Source organism: Emydura macquarii, unplaced genomic scaffold (assembly GCF_026122565.2).
Source record: "Emydura macquarii macquarii isolate MOO-44397 ecotype Brisbane River unplaced genomic scaffold, CSIRO-AGI_Emac_v2 contig_2924, whole genome shotgun sequence".
Classification (NCBI taxonomy): Eukaryota; Metazoa; Chordata; order Testudines; family Chelidae; genus Emydura; species Emydura macquarii.
Window position 1 is genome coordinate 4,161,277 of NW_027133061.1, and position 15,383 is coordinate 4,176,659.

Consider the following 15,383-nt stretch of genomic DNA (forward strand, 5'->3'; position numbering starts at 1 on the left):
TAGTAGTTTAATCAATAAATCAATTTATTTAAAAGAATATGTTACAATTAATTACACTAAGTGACTTTACCAAACAATTTTAGAGTGGTTAGCTCTATAGAACAAGGAATGAAACACTGTTAGCAATCGGGTTTTTTGTTTTGTTTTCTTCTTCACATTTCTGAATCACAAAAATAAAAAATACAAGATACTGCCGTGAAAATACAATTAAGAGTTCTCTCAAATAAATTAAAAAGAATGTGCATGGGATTGAAAACTGGGTCGTTTTACTGGCTCAAAAAAAAAAAAAAAAGAGGGGGCTTGATACAAAGTTTCTGTAAATTTAGTAGCAGGCATCAGTTCAATCTCTCCCCCAGCTGGGGAACTCCCCCACCCCCTTACATCAAAAGCTCTGATTGATGTATTATTGCTGTTATAGCTGTTGCTTTCCTTCCACGGATGAGCCTTTGCATAACATGCTTCAACCCAGGGTTGGGGTGGAAGAGGGATGGACGGGGTAAGGTATAAAATGCAGAGGAAGGGATGAACGGGGACACAGAGATGCACATTTCCTTCCCCTCTCCCGCCGGAAACTCAATGCAACAGCCTACTTATACAAACACAACGGTCTGTGGCCTTTGCTATAGGACGGTTGCTTTGTTGCGACTGGCTGAGAGCTTCAGGGTAACAGATCTGGGAACTGTACCAAATTGGAGCAGCTGGAACCTAAGTCGGGAGGGTAAGGACAATGGCTGGAGAGGGTCAAGGGATAAAGCAGACATGGCAGCTTGACGCTTTCTAAGCTGAATTCTGAAGCTGTGTTAGCATCTTCTACACACCTGCATTTAAATACAATTCCCTTGAGAAAGGTGCTAGGATAGTGTCTGTCCCGCATGCAGACTGGGGTCTGGGGACTCTCCACAGGCTGAGAGCAGTACAGTTCCAGAGCTGCAGAGCCACTGCTGTTTTACCTTTTAAAGGTGGGATTTCCACCTCTCTACCTGTAGGGGTGTGCGTGCAAGGGATGAACGAGAGAGAGGGCCTGGAGCTGCAGACCAGCAGGGAGAAGGGTGTGCAGGGACAAGTAAGGGGCCTTTCTGTTAATGGGAAGCTACTTCAGCGTATCCAAACTACCGGCTTGCTGAACTGGTTTAGTGCAATCTGCCGTGTTAACTGGAAGGAGAAGAGCTTCATGCTGAAGGACAACTACATCTCGGATACCCTGCTCGGGTGAGAAATATTCCACCTGCCACTCCCCCACACAATCAGTCCTAGCCCCACCGGTTATTTCAAACAGGGACAAATTCTGTTCACAGCCACACTGCACAGCCCTGGGCCAGAGGGCAGCAGACTCCGATGCAACGGGGCAGTGCTCTGTAAACCCGTAACAACCTCTTGTTTGGAGTCCTTTCCAGCACCAGTGGCCAAGCTCCACACACTCGGTTGCAGAGTTGTGCAGGCAGAATACAGGATTCCTTGGTAAAGTGGGAGGGCTATGGAACCTTTGTACAAATGTATTTAGAAAAATAGAACAGCTGTCTCCATGAGCTACGCTTCACCGGCTTTAATAAAATGCACTTCACCTCCAAACCAGGTAGGTGGCTGTGTGTGGAGTGGGGGGGAGGAATCTGTAAGACACTGCGTTTTTACAAATGCGTCACTCGTCAACTTTGGTTTGCAGGCGGTGAAAAGCTTTTGCACAAATAAAAATGTCATTTTCCCCCAAAAGCGCGTGGCCATCTAAGCCACTCCAACGCAGATTTATGGCTCTTAACCTGATTTAAGTTAGCTTCCCAGCCCTGAAGAAGAACTCTATGCACGCTTGAAAGCTTGTGTCTCTCACCAACAGAAGCTGATCCAATAAAAGATATTACCTCACCGCCCCCCGCTTGTCTCTATAAACCTGGAAAAGACAGAGCAAAAAAGAAAAATCTGCAAGACAGCAAAGAAGCAGTTACCTTGCTCTGGACATTACTACAAACCATCAGGATCAGGGGAGCAAGGGAGCCTGAAAACTTTATTTCTCCTCTAATTAAGGCTTCCTCATCAGCTGCATCTTCTACCTATTTAATTCAGAGAGCATCTGAGGAAAGCAGTTGTTATACCAAGTTCAACCTGACCTATTTAACTTCTGCTCAAGCTTATAGATCTGACATCAGAGCAGCAACAATAGCCTATCAATTTATGAAAAAAGTCTGAAAATTAAAGAGCCTGGAAATTGAAGGACATTTTTACATTCTGCAGCTCTTTTTAAAAAGTGATCTGTGTTAAGATATAGGCAGCCTCCTTGTTTATTTCTGATGTCACCAGAAATAGGACAAATTAAATCAGCAAAGGATTTAAAAAAAATAAAAGGAAGATAAATTGACAGGGATACCCGTTTCTTTCCAAATTTAAACACACACACACACACACACACACACACACACACAAATCAGCATTTCAGGACCAGTCCTATGGGAATGGAAATTTCAGTTCTTCCCCCCTCAGGCCTCAAAGTCCCACACTTGGCAGTGAGCAAAGATATTTGCTTTCTGGCTCTCTCTCAGCTAGAAATGAGCAACGTAGCTAACAATGGTTTAAACATCACAGCACAGAACAGCTCATTGTGGCTGTAAAGAAACAACAGTCAACTGGAGGAAGTTATTAGCCCTTAAACCGAGCTACTTCCATCAGCAGTGAAATTCCATGTTTCTGACTCACTCCAATTCTGTTTTTTACGTGGGTCCTGCTGCAGAACACACGGCTGGAAAGGGATTTCCAGGTTTTTTAGCTATGGAAAATTAGAGTACTGGCATAAATCCTTCCCTAAATCCAGTGGATTGAGAGAAACCTGGCAAAACAATGAGTGATTACTGAGCTAAAAGGATCATAAGGAATATCGGGGATCTCCCCGCGCCAGGATTTTAGGGAATAAGCAGAAGCTAGTTAAACCTTCTCAAGATGCACCCCAACACTGGGGGAGGGGAGATCTGGAGCCTGAATCATGCAGCTGCAATACATTACAGGCAGGGGAGGAAGAGTTAAGCATGTGGGGTGAGGGCTCCTGTTTTGGGGAAACAAGTGTGATGAAAACTGCCTCCTCTTGCGCATGGAAACCAGCTCCTGCCCAACAATACAGCTAGCACATTACACCTGATGACCCCAATAATTGGTCCTCCAGGCCCCAACGTGGCTCCCAGTTCTCTGGGGCTCCCTTATTTCCTTACAGCAGGACAAGCTCCCCAACAGACACACGCACAACTGCACTGGATGTCATGGGAGCGAATACTGGGAGAATACGAGTTGAACAGAATGTGCTTTCCTCACATAACACTGCAAAGCAAGTCTAACCGCCACCGCCCACTCCGCTGGGCACCAACGGTCCTGCTGGTCCCTAGGAACTGCCTAGCTTAGCAGCCCTCGAACAGCTTTCCAGGGCTCTCTCCTCAGCCTTCGCCAGGTGCTTGGCTGTGTGCGGAGAGTTGTCAGCAAAGCAAAGTTACATTAGCCAGTCGCGCATGCAGAGCTCTCTGGATCCAAGCCTCCCCCTCTAACACAGACCTCGGCTGGAACACGAGAGACTCAGAGCTTATTCCTGTGACACAAGCCCATCGAATTCCTCTGACTTGAGTCCTGTTGAGTAGCCGAGCCTAACGAACAGAGACCGGGGGGAATCTGAACATTGCTGCTGAGCTCTTCACATCTCTGTTCTGATTAAAACAGAAGGAAATATATTGCTGCTGATACTGGGGTTCAGAGAATCGTCTCTCTCCATGCATGTGAGAGACACTGTCAATAGCTTATTCAGTCCTTTGGGTAATTTATTTGGAGAGGCTAATACTGCCCACTTGTACAATGCCTCCCGGACGGATCCTCAAAGTGCTTTAGACAGTCGGGTACGAATGCCTCAGTCTACTGATAAGGAAACTGAGGCACAGAGAGAAGTGACTTGCCCAAGGTCACTCAGAAAGTCAGTGGCAGGGTCAGAAATAGAACACAGGTTCCGATTCCCAGTCCCCTGCTGTAACCACTAGAACAAGTTGCCTACCTCAAACGACATCAGGAGGGGAATCTCCAAGCTCTAAGTCCTCTGAAGGGCTCCTGTACTGACAGATACACACTCCAGTGAGTCAGCCCAGCTGCCCATTACTGCACTGGCAGTGTGGCATGCGATCGCCAGCGCTGTGACGACCTCGCTGTCTGCACAGAGGGACAAAAATGCCAGCAGAGGTTGGTAGAGCCACCTGGAAAGGTAACAGCAGGTTCCAGCAACAACGGCTTGTGCCGTGTTCTGAATGGGCAGCAAAAGGGGATATTAACACAGTCCCAAATGCCAAGGGCTCCCTCGGGTGTGAGGGAGACAAGTGAAAGCAGAGGAAAGATTAACCCAGGGAAACAAGCAAGCTAGCTTATCGAAGCACTTGCCCTGGCTGGTCCAAGGAATCTGACAAAAGGTGGGGATGGTCCTTTTGTGGGTAGTTTTTCTTATCACCTTCCAATTCTGCTCCTGCCTCCAATGAGGGGCAGGAAGTTGGGTAGAGAGACCCTGAACTCCACACCCCTCCCAGCCTAAACCGCACATCTACAGGAAAATACTGCACTGCGCAAAGATGCTTTAGGGGAGAGCGACTTTGGAAAGATACAAACATTTTTAACCCACCATCACCTGTCCCGTGCCCCCAGCCACATCTCAACGGGTTTCAAACACACACAAAAACCTCGTGTCGTCTGCCCACGGCCAGTGGTTTGTACATTGATAAGCTGCTCTCTGCATGGAGTAGCAGCTGCTACAATACACAAAAAGCTTCTTTTAAACGAACAAAGAATAAATTTGTGGCCCAAAGAGCCACTAGCAGCTTGGGATTGTAGGAAAAAAACTAAAATTGCTCCCCAAACCCCTCCAGCCTCTGACCAGCTTAGCTCTAAGTTTGTGTAAAAATAATTCGCTGCATGTTCCAGCCAATATTTTGTGCTTCCATCACTAATTAGGTCCTACATTACATGCAATGTCTCTGTACACAGGGTTGGAAAATAAGACGAGCCAGATTGGGTCAGACCAAGGATACAACTAGCCCAGTGTCCTGTCTGCGACAGTGGCTGGTGGCAAATGCTTCAGAGGGAATGAACAGGACAGGGCAATTTCGAGTGATCCAGCCCCTTTCACCCAGTCGCAGTTTCTGGCCACTGGAGGTTTAGGGACACCCAAAACATGGGGTTGCATCCCTGACTGTCTGGGCTAACAGCTGTCGACGGACCTATCCTCCATGAATGTATCCAATTCTTTTTTGAACCCAGTTATGCTTTCGGTGTGCAAAGCAGCCCCTGGCAGTCAGCTCTACACGTTGACTGTGCACTGTGTGAAGAAGTGCTTGTATTATATCAAGGGTTAAACGAAATGATTCAAGGGTGAAGAAATTAAGCCTTGCAGCATCTAGAGGGCACAGACCAGGAAAGGAGACGGGAGGAAAGAGGGATAATTGCAAGCAAAACCGTGAAGTGTATATAAATGGTAACGCTTTCAAAGCAGCACTGAATCTAGACTTCAGCTGCTTTTAAAAGCACTGACCCCATGCCCCAAAAGTCTCTTATTTTAATAAGGTTCGAGCGAGCCACGTGCATTTCAAATCCAGGTCTGACCGAGAAAACTAGGAAGGTGCTTTTCCTCATGCTGTCTACAGAGCACAAAAGCTGCTTTGCGTAACCGGTCAGCTGAGATACTTAGGGTGCGTCTAGCAACACCAAATTAAAGGAGGCAGGTTTTTGCATCCCAAGTCCTCCACTGGGCTAAGGTATTAAAGCCCCTTATAAAGCCTCCCGCTTCCTCTGCTCAATTCATTTGTTTTTTTTTTTTTTTTGTAGAAGGAACACAACTGATCCACGATCTAAAGCTCAGAGCCAAAGTTTCTATCTCAGCCTTTAATTCTTTGCACTCAGGCTGGCATACCTCAGCTACCTAATTCACACACAGAAATACGATGTTTGTCGGCAAAAACGTAGAGGCCAACAGAACACCGGATTCTAAGTGCAAGGCCGAGCCTTCTCCTAAACGGCCACGGCTCCCGCTTCCAAGTTATTCATCAGAGGATGCAGTCTATCTTTAGAGAGCATTTCCTGGCCCGCACTTTAAAGCAGCCTCTTGCACGGTACTTGCAGGCCATGCTGGGTTCACGCCATGACAGGCAGTGTCAGATCCCACGAGACGAGCTAGGTACCACAAGCCTTAAGGGCTGTCCCGCTTTTTTAAAAGGCTGATTGGAGTTGGATTCGTCACGGTTAGGGTTTACCAAGCCACCGAGTTAGAGCAAACAGAAAGCTCTGTCCATGCCTCAGCTTTGGGTCTTATTTTGCAGCTTCTCAGATTCACAGGGAACGGACAACACAGTTCAGAGAAAAGCTGCCAATTCTCCTAGACTTCTTTCTGAAGATGGTAAGCCAGTTCCATTGCTCCCATTTCCCTCCGTTCTTCTCTGCCTGTTCACAACTGATTGTTAATTCATTCCACTCCCTTGCCTTAAAGGTCACCAGGCTCCCTTTGATGTTCCTGACTCAGAGGTGGGGCTGGGGGCCCTGTCAGCCCAGAAGGCAAGACAAGGAGAGGGGCCTCCAATGCCCGACTCCCACAGCAGGGCAGAGCTCTACCTTGCTACCATGCCCGCCGGGCATCACGCTCAGCAGAGAAAGTCGCTGGCAAAGGTACCTTTGCCATTAGCTGGAATGGGCATTGTCTCCTTGGACACGAGTGAAGAGTTACCTTTATGATTCACAGGGATCCCAGCCTAGATCAACACAGGAACAAGTTGCCAACACACCAGTCGAGGTGATAAATCAGCCTGAACAGTACAAGGAGGACTTGGCCGCTCACTAGCAAACTAACTCAAGTGTCCTTCTCTAGGCTCCAGCTGCCGCCTCGGGTCCTTCACTCTGCTGCAGTCGGCCCCCTGCGCCCTGTCCTAGAACCATGCATTGGTGGAGGGGTGGGGGAGAAGCAAGAGGATTTCATAACACTCTGGTCTTTACTGGGCCAGAACCCCGTCCCCTACAGAAAAGCGCTCTGGGAAGCGGGGAAGTGGCACCACGCTGAGGTGTACTCAAGGGCAGGCCGAGGGCACGTGCAGGAAAGGGGAGCGATTACCCAGGCTGTTCCTTGGCTGCCTAGAACAGTTCAAATGGTCACAGAGACAGGGCTGTTTAAAACTCGTCCCCGCTCAGCGGAGCCACCCTGCACTGCCAGACTGTCTCCCCTACCCTGCCCGGGCCAACCGACTGCTAGTGAAATACAGACATCAGCACTGCACACAAGCAATGCTGCTTCTGTCCCGGAAAGCTCCAGGGAGCAGACAAAGCCCGTCAGAAAGACACCCGCTCTTTGGCTGTGACAGATTCTGCTTTTCGGCTCCAAACTCTGGCTGCAGTGGGCCTTACACTGAGAATATGCCTTAATCTGGCTCTTTGGCACAGAGATAATTTCACTCCTTAGATCCAAAGTCCATTGAGGTCAATAGAAAGACTCCAGCTCAAACGGGATCCTACCACTCCATGCCTGTAGGCTCAACTCTGAGTCCATGGCCTTCTGAGTCCCATCAATCCAGGATCAGAGCCTTTGAGAACATCTACTTCTGTGAGCAGCACCACTGATTTTAACAGTGCTATGCGCTACCCAAGGTTAGGGTGCAGGATCGGACCATCAGCAAACAAAACGCCCCCTCGCCTTGTCCCGCTAGTTCTGAAGCCAGCTGCTTTACACACTTCTCAAAAAGGTTCAATGCAAAAAATGGGGGAAAAAAACCCAAAATTAAAAACCTGTAAACGTGTAAAGGTCCTTTGAGAGGAGAGGTATTTCCCTGGAATGTAACTTGTTTTCTTTTTTTTCCCCATTAAAATTAGTTTTTAAAAAAACACGATGGATTCGGAGGAAAGAGATGCATGTAAAAACGCAAGCTTAGAAAAGGTACTGCTGCTGATATGAAATTTTAAAAGAAATATATATATGTATATACGTGTGTGGTATTTTGTATATATAACTTTCTTTTTTCTTTTTTTTTTTTCTTCTTTTTTTTACATACATACATATATATGTCTGAACAGTGCAAATGGATGGCATTTATATTTCCAGTTGTAAAAAATATAATATAAGCACAGTCCATCTTCCAATGCAGGACCCAAGTGAAACGAAAAAAGAAAAACAGAATACCCTTGGGTGGATTTTGTCTGTTGTTGAAAAGTTTTCCCCTCTTGTTACTCTGATAAGCCTGCTGGTTTTTTTCTAGTTGCTTAATTCCATAACCATGAAATTCACAAATGGTATTGTTATTAATAATATTTAGTTTAAGGGCTTTTAATACAATAACAGATTTTTTTTTTCTTTTTTTTAAGTGTTAATTTTGGGGGGGGGTTATGTTCTTTCACGACAGGAGGGGCTAAGTGGCGGCGTCCCTCTGCTGTGACCTGGCCATCTGAAAGATGTTCTGAAAGAGAAGAAAGGGAAATTAAAAACAAGATGTTACTTACAGTTAGCCTTTGGGTTTGATCTTGCAGCCTTGCTAATCATCAACCCTCTCAGAGCAAGTTAGACAGATGGCAGCCCCTTTTGCAGAAGGGGAAACTGAGGCATGGAGGGGCTGAGACTTGCCCCGATGTCACTTGAAAAGTCCATAGCAAAGCCAAGACTAGATCCCTGGGTTTTAGCCCCAACTCCCAGTCCCCCAATCTAAGCACGATACCGCTCCCCTTTTCTGGGTCTAGGTGGTCCAGTCTCACCACTAGACTAAACTCTCTCCCATGATCGAAGGGCTACCAGGATTAGAAAACCCACCGTACAGCGACAGACTCAAGCAGCACGATCTATTTAGTTTAATACAAAGAATGCTGAGGGGTGACTTGATCACAGTCTGTAAGTACCTCCATGAGGAACAAATATTTTATAGTGGGCTCTTCAAACTAGCAGAGACAGCGATAACCCGATCCAATGGCTGGAAGGTGAAGTGAGACAAATTCAGACTGGCAATAAGGTGTACATTTTTAACAGCGAGTAATTAACCATTGGAACAATTTCCCGAAGGTCATGGTGGATTCTCCGTCACTGACAATTTTCAAATCAAGATTGGATGATTTTCTAACAGCTCTGCTCTAGGAATGTCTATGGGGCAGTTCTCCGGCCTGTGTTACGCAGGAGGTCAGACTAGATGATCACAGTGGTCCCTTCTGGCCTTGCAATCTATGGCTAGAAACCTCCTGGGGCTAGTCACATTACACTCTGCTAATGGTCCTTAATACTAACCGTTAATACACCAGTACCGGCACACCAGTACCTGCCGCCCCCTGGGCCATGCCAACGCCTGAAGCCCCACTTGCAACCTCCCTTCCCCAGCCTTGTAATCCAATACTAGGCCTCTCCTGAGAACAGTCTGGGAGTGAAGCTAAACCAAATGGAGACTCTGCAATCAACCGCTCGCTCGTGACCCCCAACAGAACTGTCAAGGGAAATGACGGGTGCTCTAACCCACCGCAACATGCAGCCCCCCCCGTGATCCCAAACCCATCATCATCCTAGGTTTGTCTGTGGAAGAACACAGCAGTGCTCTGGTTGAGAGAGTCAGCAGATCTCCAGACACATGCATTGATTTCTTGCCAGCGCCAGGTGCAGAATAATTCAGGTACTCTCAGCTCCAATCCCCAGCACCTCAGGACATGCAGGCTGCAATTCACTGCTCCCACTGCACGCCCTGCAGCAGCAGCACAAGCAGGGTTGAGGGATGACACCAATAACCATTCCATCACTGGAAGCAAGGGTTGGAAGTGGGAACAGCTCTGTGGCAGACAGCTATAGCCCCTGGTCATGCAGCTGTAAATTAAAGCCCCCTCCCCACCCCACGGCAGGGATGGCGGAGGGCCTTCGCTGAAGCTGCAGTCAGGAGTTGGTCTGATGGAAGTGGAAGGGGAGGGGATCTATACTCCCATCTCGATAGAGATTGAACCATCACAGCACGGGGTCGGCAAGCGGGCATAGGAACTGCGTTCTTGAGGGGACCCAGCATCTGGCCTGAAATAGGTGAACTCCCAAGAGAGAAAGGGGAATCCAGACAGGTTTCACACACCTTGCACCTCTCGGAAGTAGATTAATCTGACTTTCGGGTGCTTTGCTGCACTTGGTTCTTTTGGACAGGGCTGACAAAATCCAAGGCTCCTGGCTGTGCTGAATGGTCATTAAAGATCTCACAAGAGGAGGGATTTGCCTGGGTGTCCTTTGTCTAACTCCCTCCCTCCCAAACCCATCATTACTGTGCACGGGTGCCCAAGTTGTCCACTCGCAGCCCCCACCCAGAGGTGGTTGCAGTTCAGTAGTGAACTGATCCCTCTCCAAGGATAACTGCGAATTGCTTTGGGAGCCTGCAGAGAGAATGGAAACACACGGCTCCCCCAGTCCAGGCTGCTCCCACCTCTCCAGAGTGTCTCTGATTTAGTGCTTTATCACCACTGCCTTTAAGTGCTGATCATCCCTGTGGCGGAGTTAAGCTACTGATCTCTACACAATTATTAGGAGGCACCTAACAGCCTGAACACCACATGACACTCAGAGTACGTCTCCACTGCAAAGAAAAACCCATGGCGATGCGTCTCACAGCCCAGGTCAGCTGACTCAGGCTTGTGGGGCCCAGGCTGGGGAACTAAAAATAGCAGTGTAGACATTCCTGCTCAGGCTAAAGCCAGGGCTCTGAGATCCTCCCTGCTTCCCAAATTTCCGAGCCTGGGCTCCAGCCAAACCTGGAACGTCTACACTACTGTTTTTAGCCCCGTAGTTTGATCCAGTTGACCGAGGCTCTGAGACCTTTATTGCAGTGTAGACGTCCCCAAGGCCTGAACAACCATGAATTGCAACCTCCTTTCTAGCCTTATTATTGACAATATTCTACAGCCAGCAACTGACCAGTCCAACTGCGTAGCAGTCACCCTGGCAAGCCGGACATTTACCTCTGTGCTGCGATGCTCATTGCCATGGCATTCGTGACATCCGACGTTCTAAGCTCAAGGAATACGGCGGGAACCATTCAAGCTAACTACAGTAACGTTCAGCAGCAGTCACTGGAACTGTTTCAATGCTAAATAAAAAGTGGAAGTGGTAGTTTTGTGAGGCTGTGGAGGTTTAAGTGACTTGGTGGCTTAGGTTAGGACCCATGAGCGATTAAGTGGAAGGCATCACATGCAAATACAAGAACATTTGGAACCGTAGCGAGGAGAGCTATCTAGAGCTGAACGCTCCAGAGCCAGAAGGGGCATTGTGGGCAAAGAGAAATACAGGAAGCAATTTTTACAGGCCAGCAGATCAAGCATGGAAATTCCCTGCTGCTAATTGTGTCCCCTCCACCCTTACACATATGGGATAGGCTGCAGCAACATGCAGAGACTTCCCTTGGCAAGATTTTTCTGGCACATATAGATGCAAGTCCACAGCGCGGGCCTATGCAGAAACAGACGCTGCATCCAAACCCAGCAGGGTGGGGAGGGGCAATCTCGTGTGCTTACAGGGGTAGTGCCAGTGACCTTTACTTCAGCACGAAAGCTGGCCGGGCTCTAACCCTGAAGGAGGAGCACAAGGCAGCTAGATGGGAATTGGCGCTCACTGGACAGCCTTCAACTGAACTCATCCGGCCTCCTTTAAAACGTGGACCAATGAACGCTCGAGTGCATTTAGGGCCGCGATGGGGAAATGAGGAGTCATATGACGCCCTCTAGGAGCCCTTGGCTCGGCTGAAAGGCTGGAGACTGCACCACGGCCAGAGGTTAAAGCAAGGTGGAAAATGGGTGAGGACAGGGCCTCAGGCAGGAAAGCAAAGGCCTAGGGTGGGACAAGTGCCGGATTTGCGTCATGTGTAATTTGTGTTGTGTACACTTGGACTGGGTTCGGGCAGTCTCAGCGCTGAGTGTGCCGTCTATGCTATTCAGAGGTGGCGGAGGATAACTTTGATGTGGGGCTGAGATGCACATGGGGCAGTGGGAGGCCACGGGGGGGGGGGGGGGGGGAGCTGGACAGCAGGAGGAGGAAGATGGGGGAGGGCCAGGGGTGTGGGGTGAGAGAGAGAGAGAGAGAGAAATATACAACAGTAGCTATTTTGCCTGTTTAGTTTTTTAAGGGTGTGGAGTTCGGGGACATGGATTTGTGAAGAGTCTAGCGGGAAGAAGCCACACTGAGGACTTGAAGCAGAGGGAAACAGCAAGCCCCATTATACTGAAGCAAATCATGCAAACAGAAAAATATACACATTGAAGAAGGGAGAAAAATCCAGTCTCCTGGCTAGGAAGTAATTGCATATTTAGAGCCAGGAAACAGACCATTTAAGAGAGAAGGGAAAGTAATTTCCCTAGCTTCCATCCAAACACAGATCATTGACATGCACCCTGCTCAAGTGCCCACTAACAGTTATTACCCTGAACACAGCCTTCTTCTTCTGTAGCCACTCATGCTTTTCCACACTGACTCTGTGCTAACCACCGGCTGCCCCACCAGATAGCCATGAATGCTCTTAGCAAAGAAGCAGGAACAGAACTACCATGTTCTACCAACAGGTTCCCATAGAACTTGTAGTTGGGCTTGTAAAGAAGACATGTCTGGCTGGGCCTGCTCTGAATTTTAAGCCCTACTGTTTCATGTTCTTTGATCTGCGTGCTGCGGACAGAAATAAAATCTCAAAAATTACATTCACGCGGCTTGGGGGATAAGTAACTGGCCAAGCAGAGGCTGTTCACAGCACATTTCCCATTAAGTGGGTCCGTGTTATAGCACTGCTTGGTCTTGCCCGTGGGAGTGGGGCTATGTCAGCCATGCAAGAACCCAGTAATCCTGTTCCCTAATATTTAGCACAAAATCAAATGTTGAGAATAAAAGTAATCAAGAAACCAAAGGACACAAAGAGGAGAAATTCTTGAATTGCCAATATACCAGTGCCAGGAGCCTGGGAAACAAACGAGGGGAACTGGAATTGCTCATTTATGAGCATAAATTTCATCTAGTTGCCAGCACTGAAATGTGAAAATCAATGGCTATAACCTACGTAGGAAGGAGCGAGTGGGGAAAAAGGGGAGAGGAAGTGGCATTATGTCAAAAATGGCATTACCTGTTTCTGAGTCACTGATAACCTGGAAGAAAATCATCTTGAATGCTTACGGATCAATGTCCTAACAGACAAGGCAGAGGATGGGGTATTAGTTGGTGTCTGCTACAGACCGCCAAATCACACTGGGGACCAGTAATACATGTACTTGGTGCTTTACAAGGTCCAAACAGAGGCAGTGTTTCTCTTTTTAAATTCCCTTTTAATGTATGTGCAAATGGTATAGAGAACTACAAGTACTTATTAGGAGCCGGAACAAAGAGGCACACACTCAGAAGGGGTGAGCCAGCAAGGAGAGAGACAACGTAACAGGTTTGCAGAGGCCAAGGTGCACCTCATGAATTTCTGCAACAGAGGATTACGGCAACCCTTAAATGTACAGAGATGCAACCCGCAAGAACTACAGATCCCAGCATGCAATGCAGCATCTTAATCAGATCAGTCTCTGTGGGCTGCTCTTCTAATATAGGAGTTTTATACTACTGCCCACACAGGAGTATGTAGAGTTGCAGAAACTATGATTTTGGGGAAGTTATACAGGAGGTCAGTCTAACCGATCAGTGGTCTCTTCTGACCTTGGAATCTATGAAACGAAAGCTCCCAGAATCCACTGCTGTCTCTTGGTCACAGCTGTCTCTGTAGGCTGCACCTGTGTAGCACATTAAGGTGCGGGCAACAGAAAAAAAAACCCAGGCTACGTCTACACTACAGAGCCTATGCCAACATAGCCTGTAGCAGAGATATAGCATCCGCTGACAAAGAAGTTCTGCTGGCATAGGAACACCACCTTCCCAAATGACATTAGCTATGTCGACGGAAGCACCTTTTTGTTGGTGTAGTTTTCTCTACACTGGAGGTTTTCCCAGCATAACTATGTCGCATGGGGGGGGGGGTTTCACACCCCTGACTGACACAGCTATGCCAGTCTAAGTTTTAAGCACAGACCAGGCTTAAGACAGAAAACCCCAGTCAGGCAATGGAAGTTTCCAGGTGCATCTGAGAGCAGAATTTGAGGCTAAAGGTTTAAATCTCTCTGTAGAACCAGTGAGAAATGCTTCAGTGTAACTGCTGGGCGGACAATAGCAGGGTGGCTTTGCTTAAAAGATTCAGCTACACAAGATGGTTTCCCCTCCCCACTATTCAATTAACCCCTTGATTACCGAGATGGAAAAGAGATCAGGACCTGCCAATCAAGTGGTACCAAGAGGCCTCTCCAGCACTACCATGGTAAACGTTCACATGCAGTTTCCGGGATGAACCTTTGATCCTTTAAAGAAATTGCAAAGTAAAAAAATGTGTCTGCCCGTTACTGCCCCTTTCCCTCTGATTTGGGGAAGTGGAGAGAGCTTCACTTGTAAAGTCTCATTCCAAGTCCTCCAAAAATTGCCACTGACCAGGACACATCAGACCCAAATATTTACAATGTAAGGAAGCAAAGAACATTTCTTAAAGCGGCATGGGAGTCTCTCTCCAGCATACAGCAGCAGGAAATATTTTGCTTTGCAAGTTTCCTTTAAGGACAAGCTGCCACTGTTCTGAATGCTCTTCTACACTAGCAGGAATTGGAGGGGAGAAGCAGGAAGTAAACAGTAAGTCCACCGTACAGCTGGCTCAGAGAGCACAGATGCTGCTTGCTTTCACCCCAGTTACCTTGCTGCACATATTGTCTTTACTGCAGTTCTTGTTATCCTTGTCTGTCGCTTCCTCCTCCACCTTTATGAGAAAAAAAATATAAAGGATATAAATAAAAACCGGTGGGGGGCTAAATAACTATTTTTATGGCAGCGGTGCATTGAGGGCGAATTTAGGGATGGGATTTGGGAGGTTCCAATAGGCACGCCACAGCACCCCACAACGCCCAGCAATGAAATCCAACTGCCGATTGCTCTTTCTCTTAGGAACTGACTAAGCCAGGATCAGAGCTGTGTTCATAACACGTGCTCGGACATGGCTGCAGCTAGCCCGGCTCTGACCTGAGTGCAGGAAGAGATGGTAATAGATGGTGCTAGGAGTCTGCATACACTGAGCAAAGTGTCTCTTCTCCCTACAGTGCCATGCGGTTGCATGTGATTAAGAGCCAAAACCCCTGCTCGCCACCTTAGCAAAAGCTGCCCCTTCGGAAATCCTGCCGTGTACACGGCAAAGGCATGGCCGTGTACAGATGAGAGCTATCCGGAGTGCCAGAGCGCATTCACATACCAGCTTCAGAAGCCCACACAAACAACGGCCTTTACAGAAACACGCGACTGCGCTAAACCCATCTGATGCTACAGGCAGCTTGTGTTCAGAGATGGCACCCAACAGTGTTCTAATAAG

The 15,383-nt window shown here is 47.8% G+C and overlaps 1 protein-coding gene across 5 annotated transcripts in view; it reads right to left on the minus strand.

Annotated features, from left to right (window-relative positions):
• SNX27 (sorting nexin 27) overlaps nt 1-15,383 on the minus strand; it is a 51,115-nt gene continuing 35,732 nt past the window's right edge. Inside the window, exons 12-15 of one of the 5 annotated variants that reach the window (XR_010924129.1) lie at nt 14,718-14,780; nt 14,228-14,334; nt 13,071-13,131; nt 1-8,426 (exon numbers count right to left, since the gene is read on the minus strand). Coding sequence is in view for 3 of the 5 variants with exons in the window: in XM_067569728.1 (XP_067425829.1) it covers nt 14,287-14,334; nt 14,718-14,780 (111 nt within the window). In the remaining 2 variants the exon portion in view is untranslated. The remainder of the gene's footprint in view (nt 8,427-13,070; nt 13,132-14,227; nt 14,335-14,717; nt 14,781-15,383) is intronic. The other 4 variants (XR_010924128.1, XM_067569728.1, XM_067569727.1 and 1 more) reach the window with 4 other exon arrangements.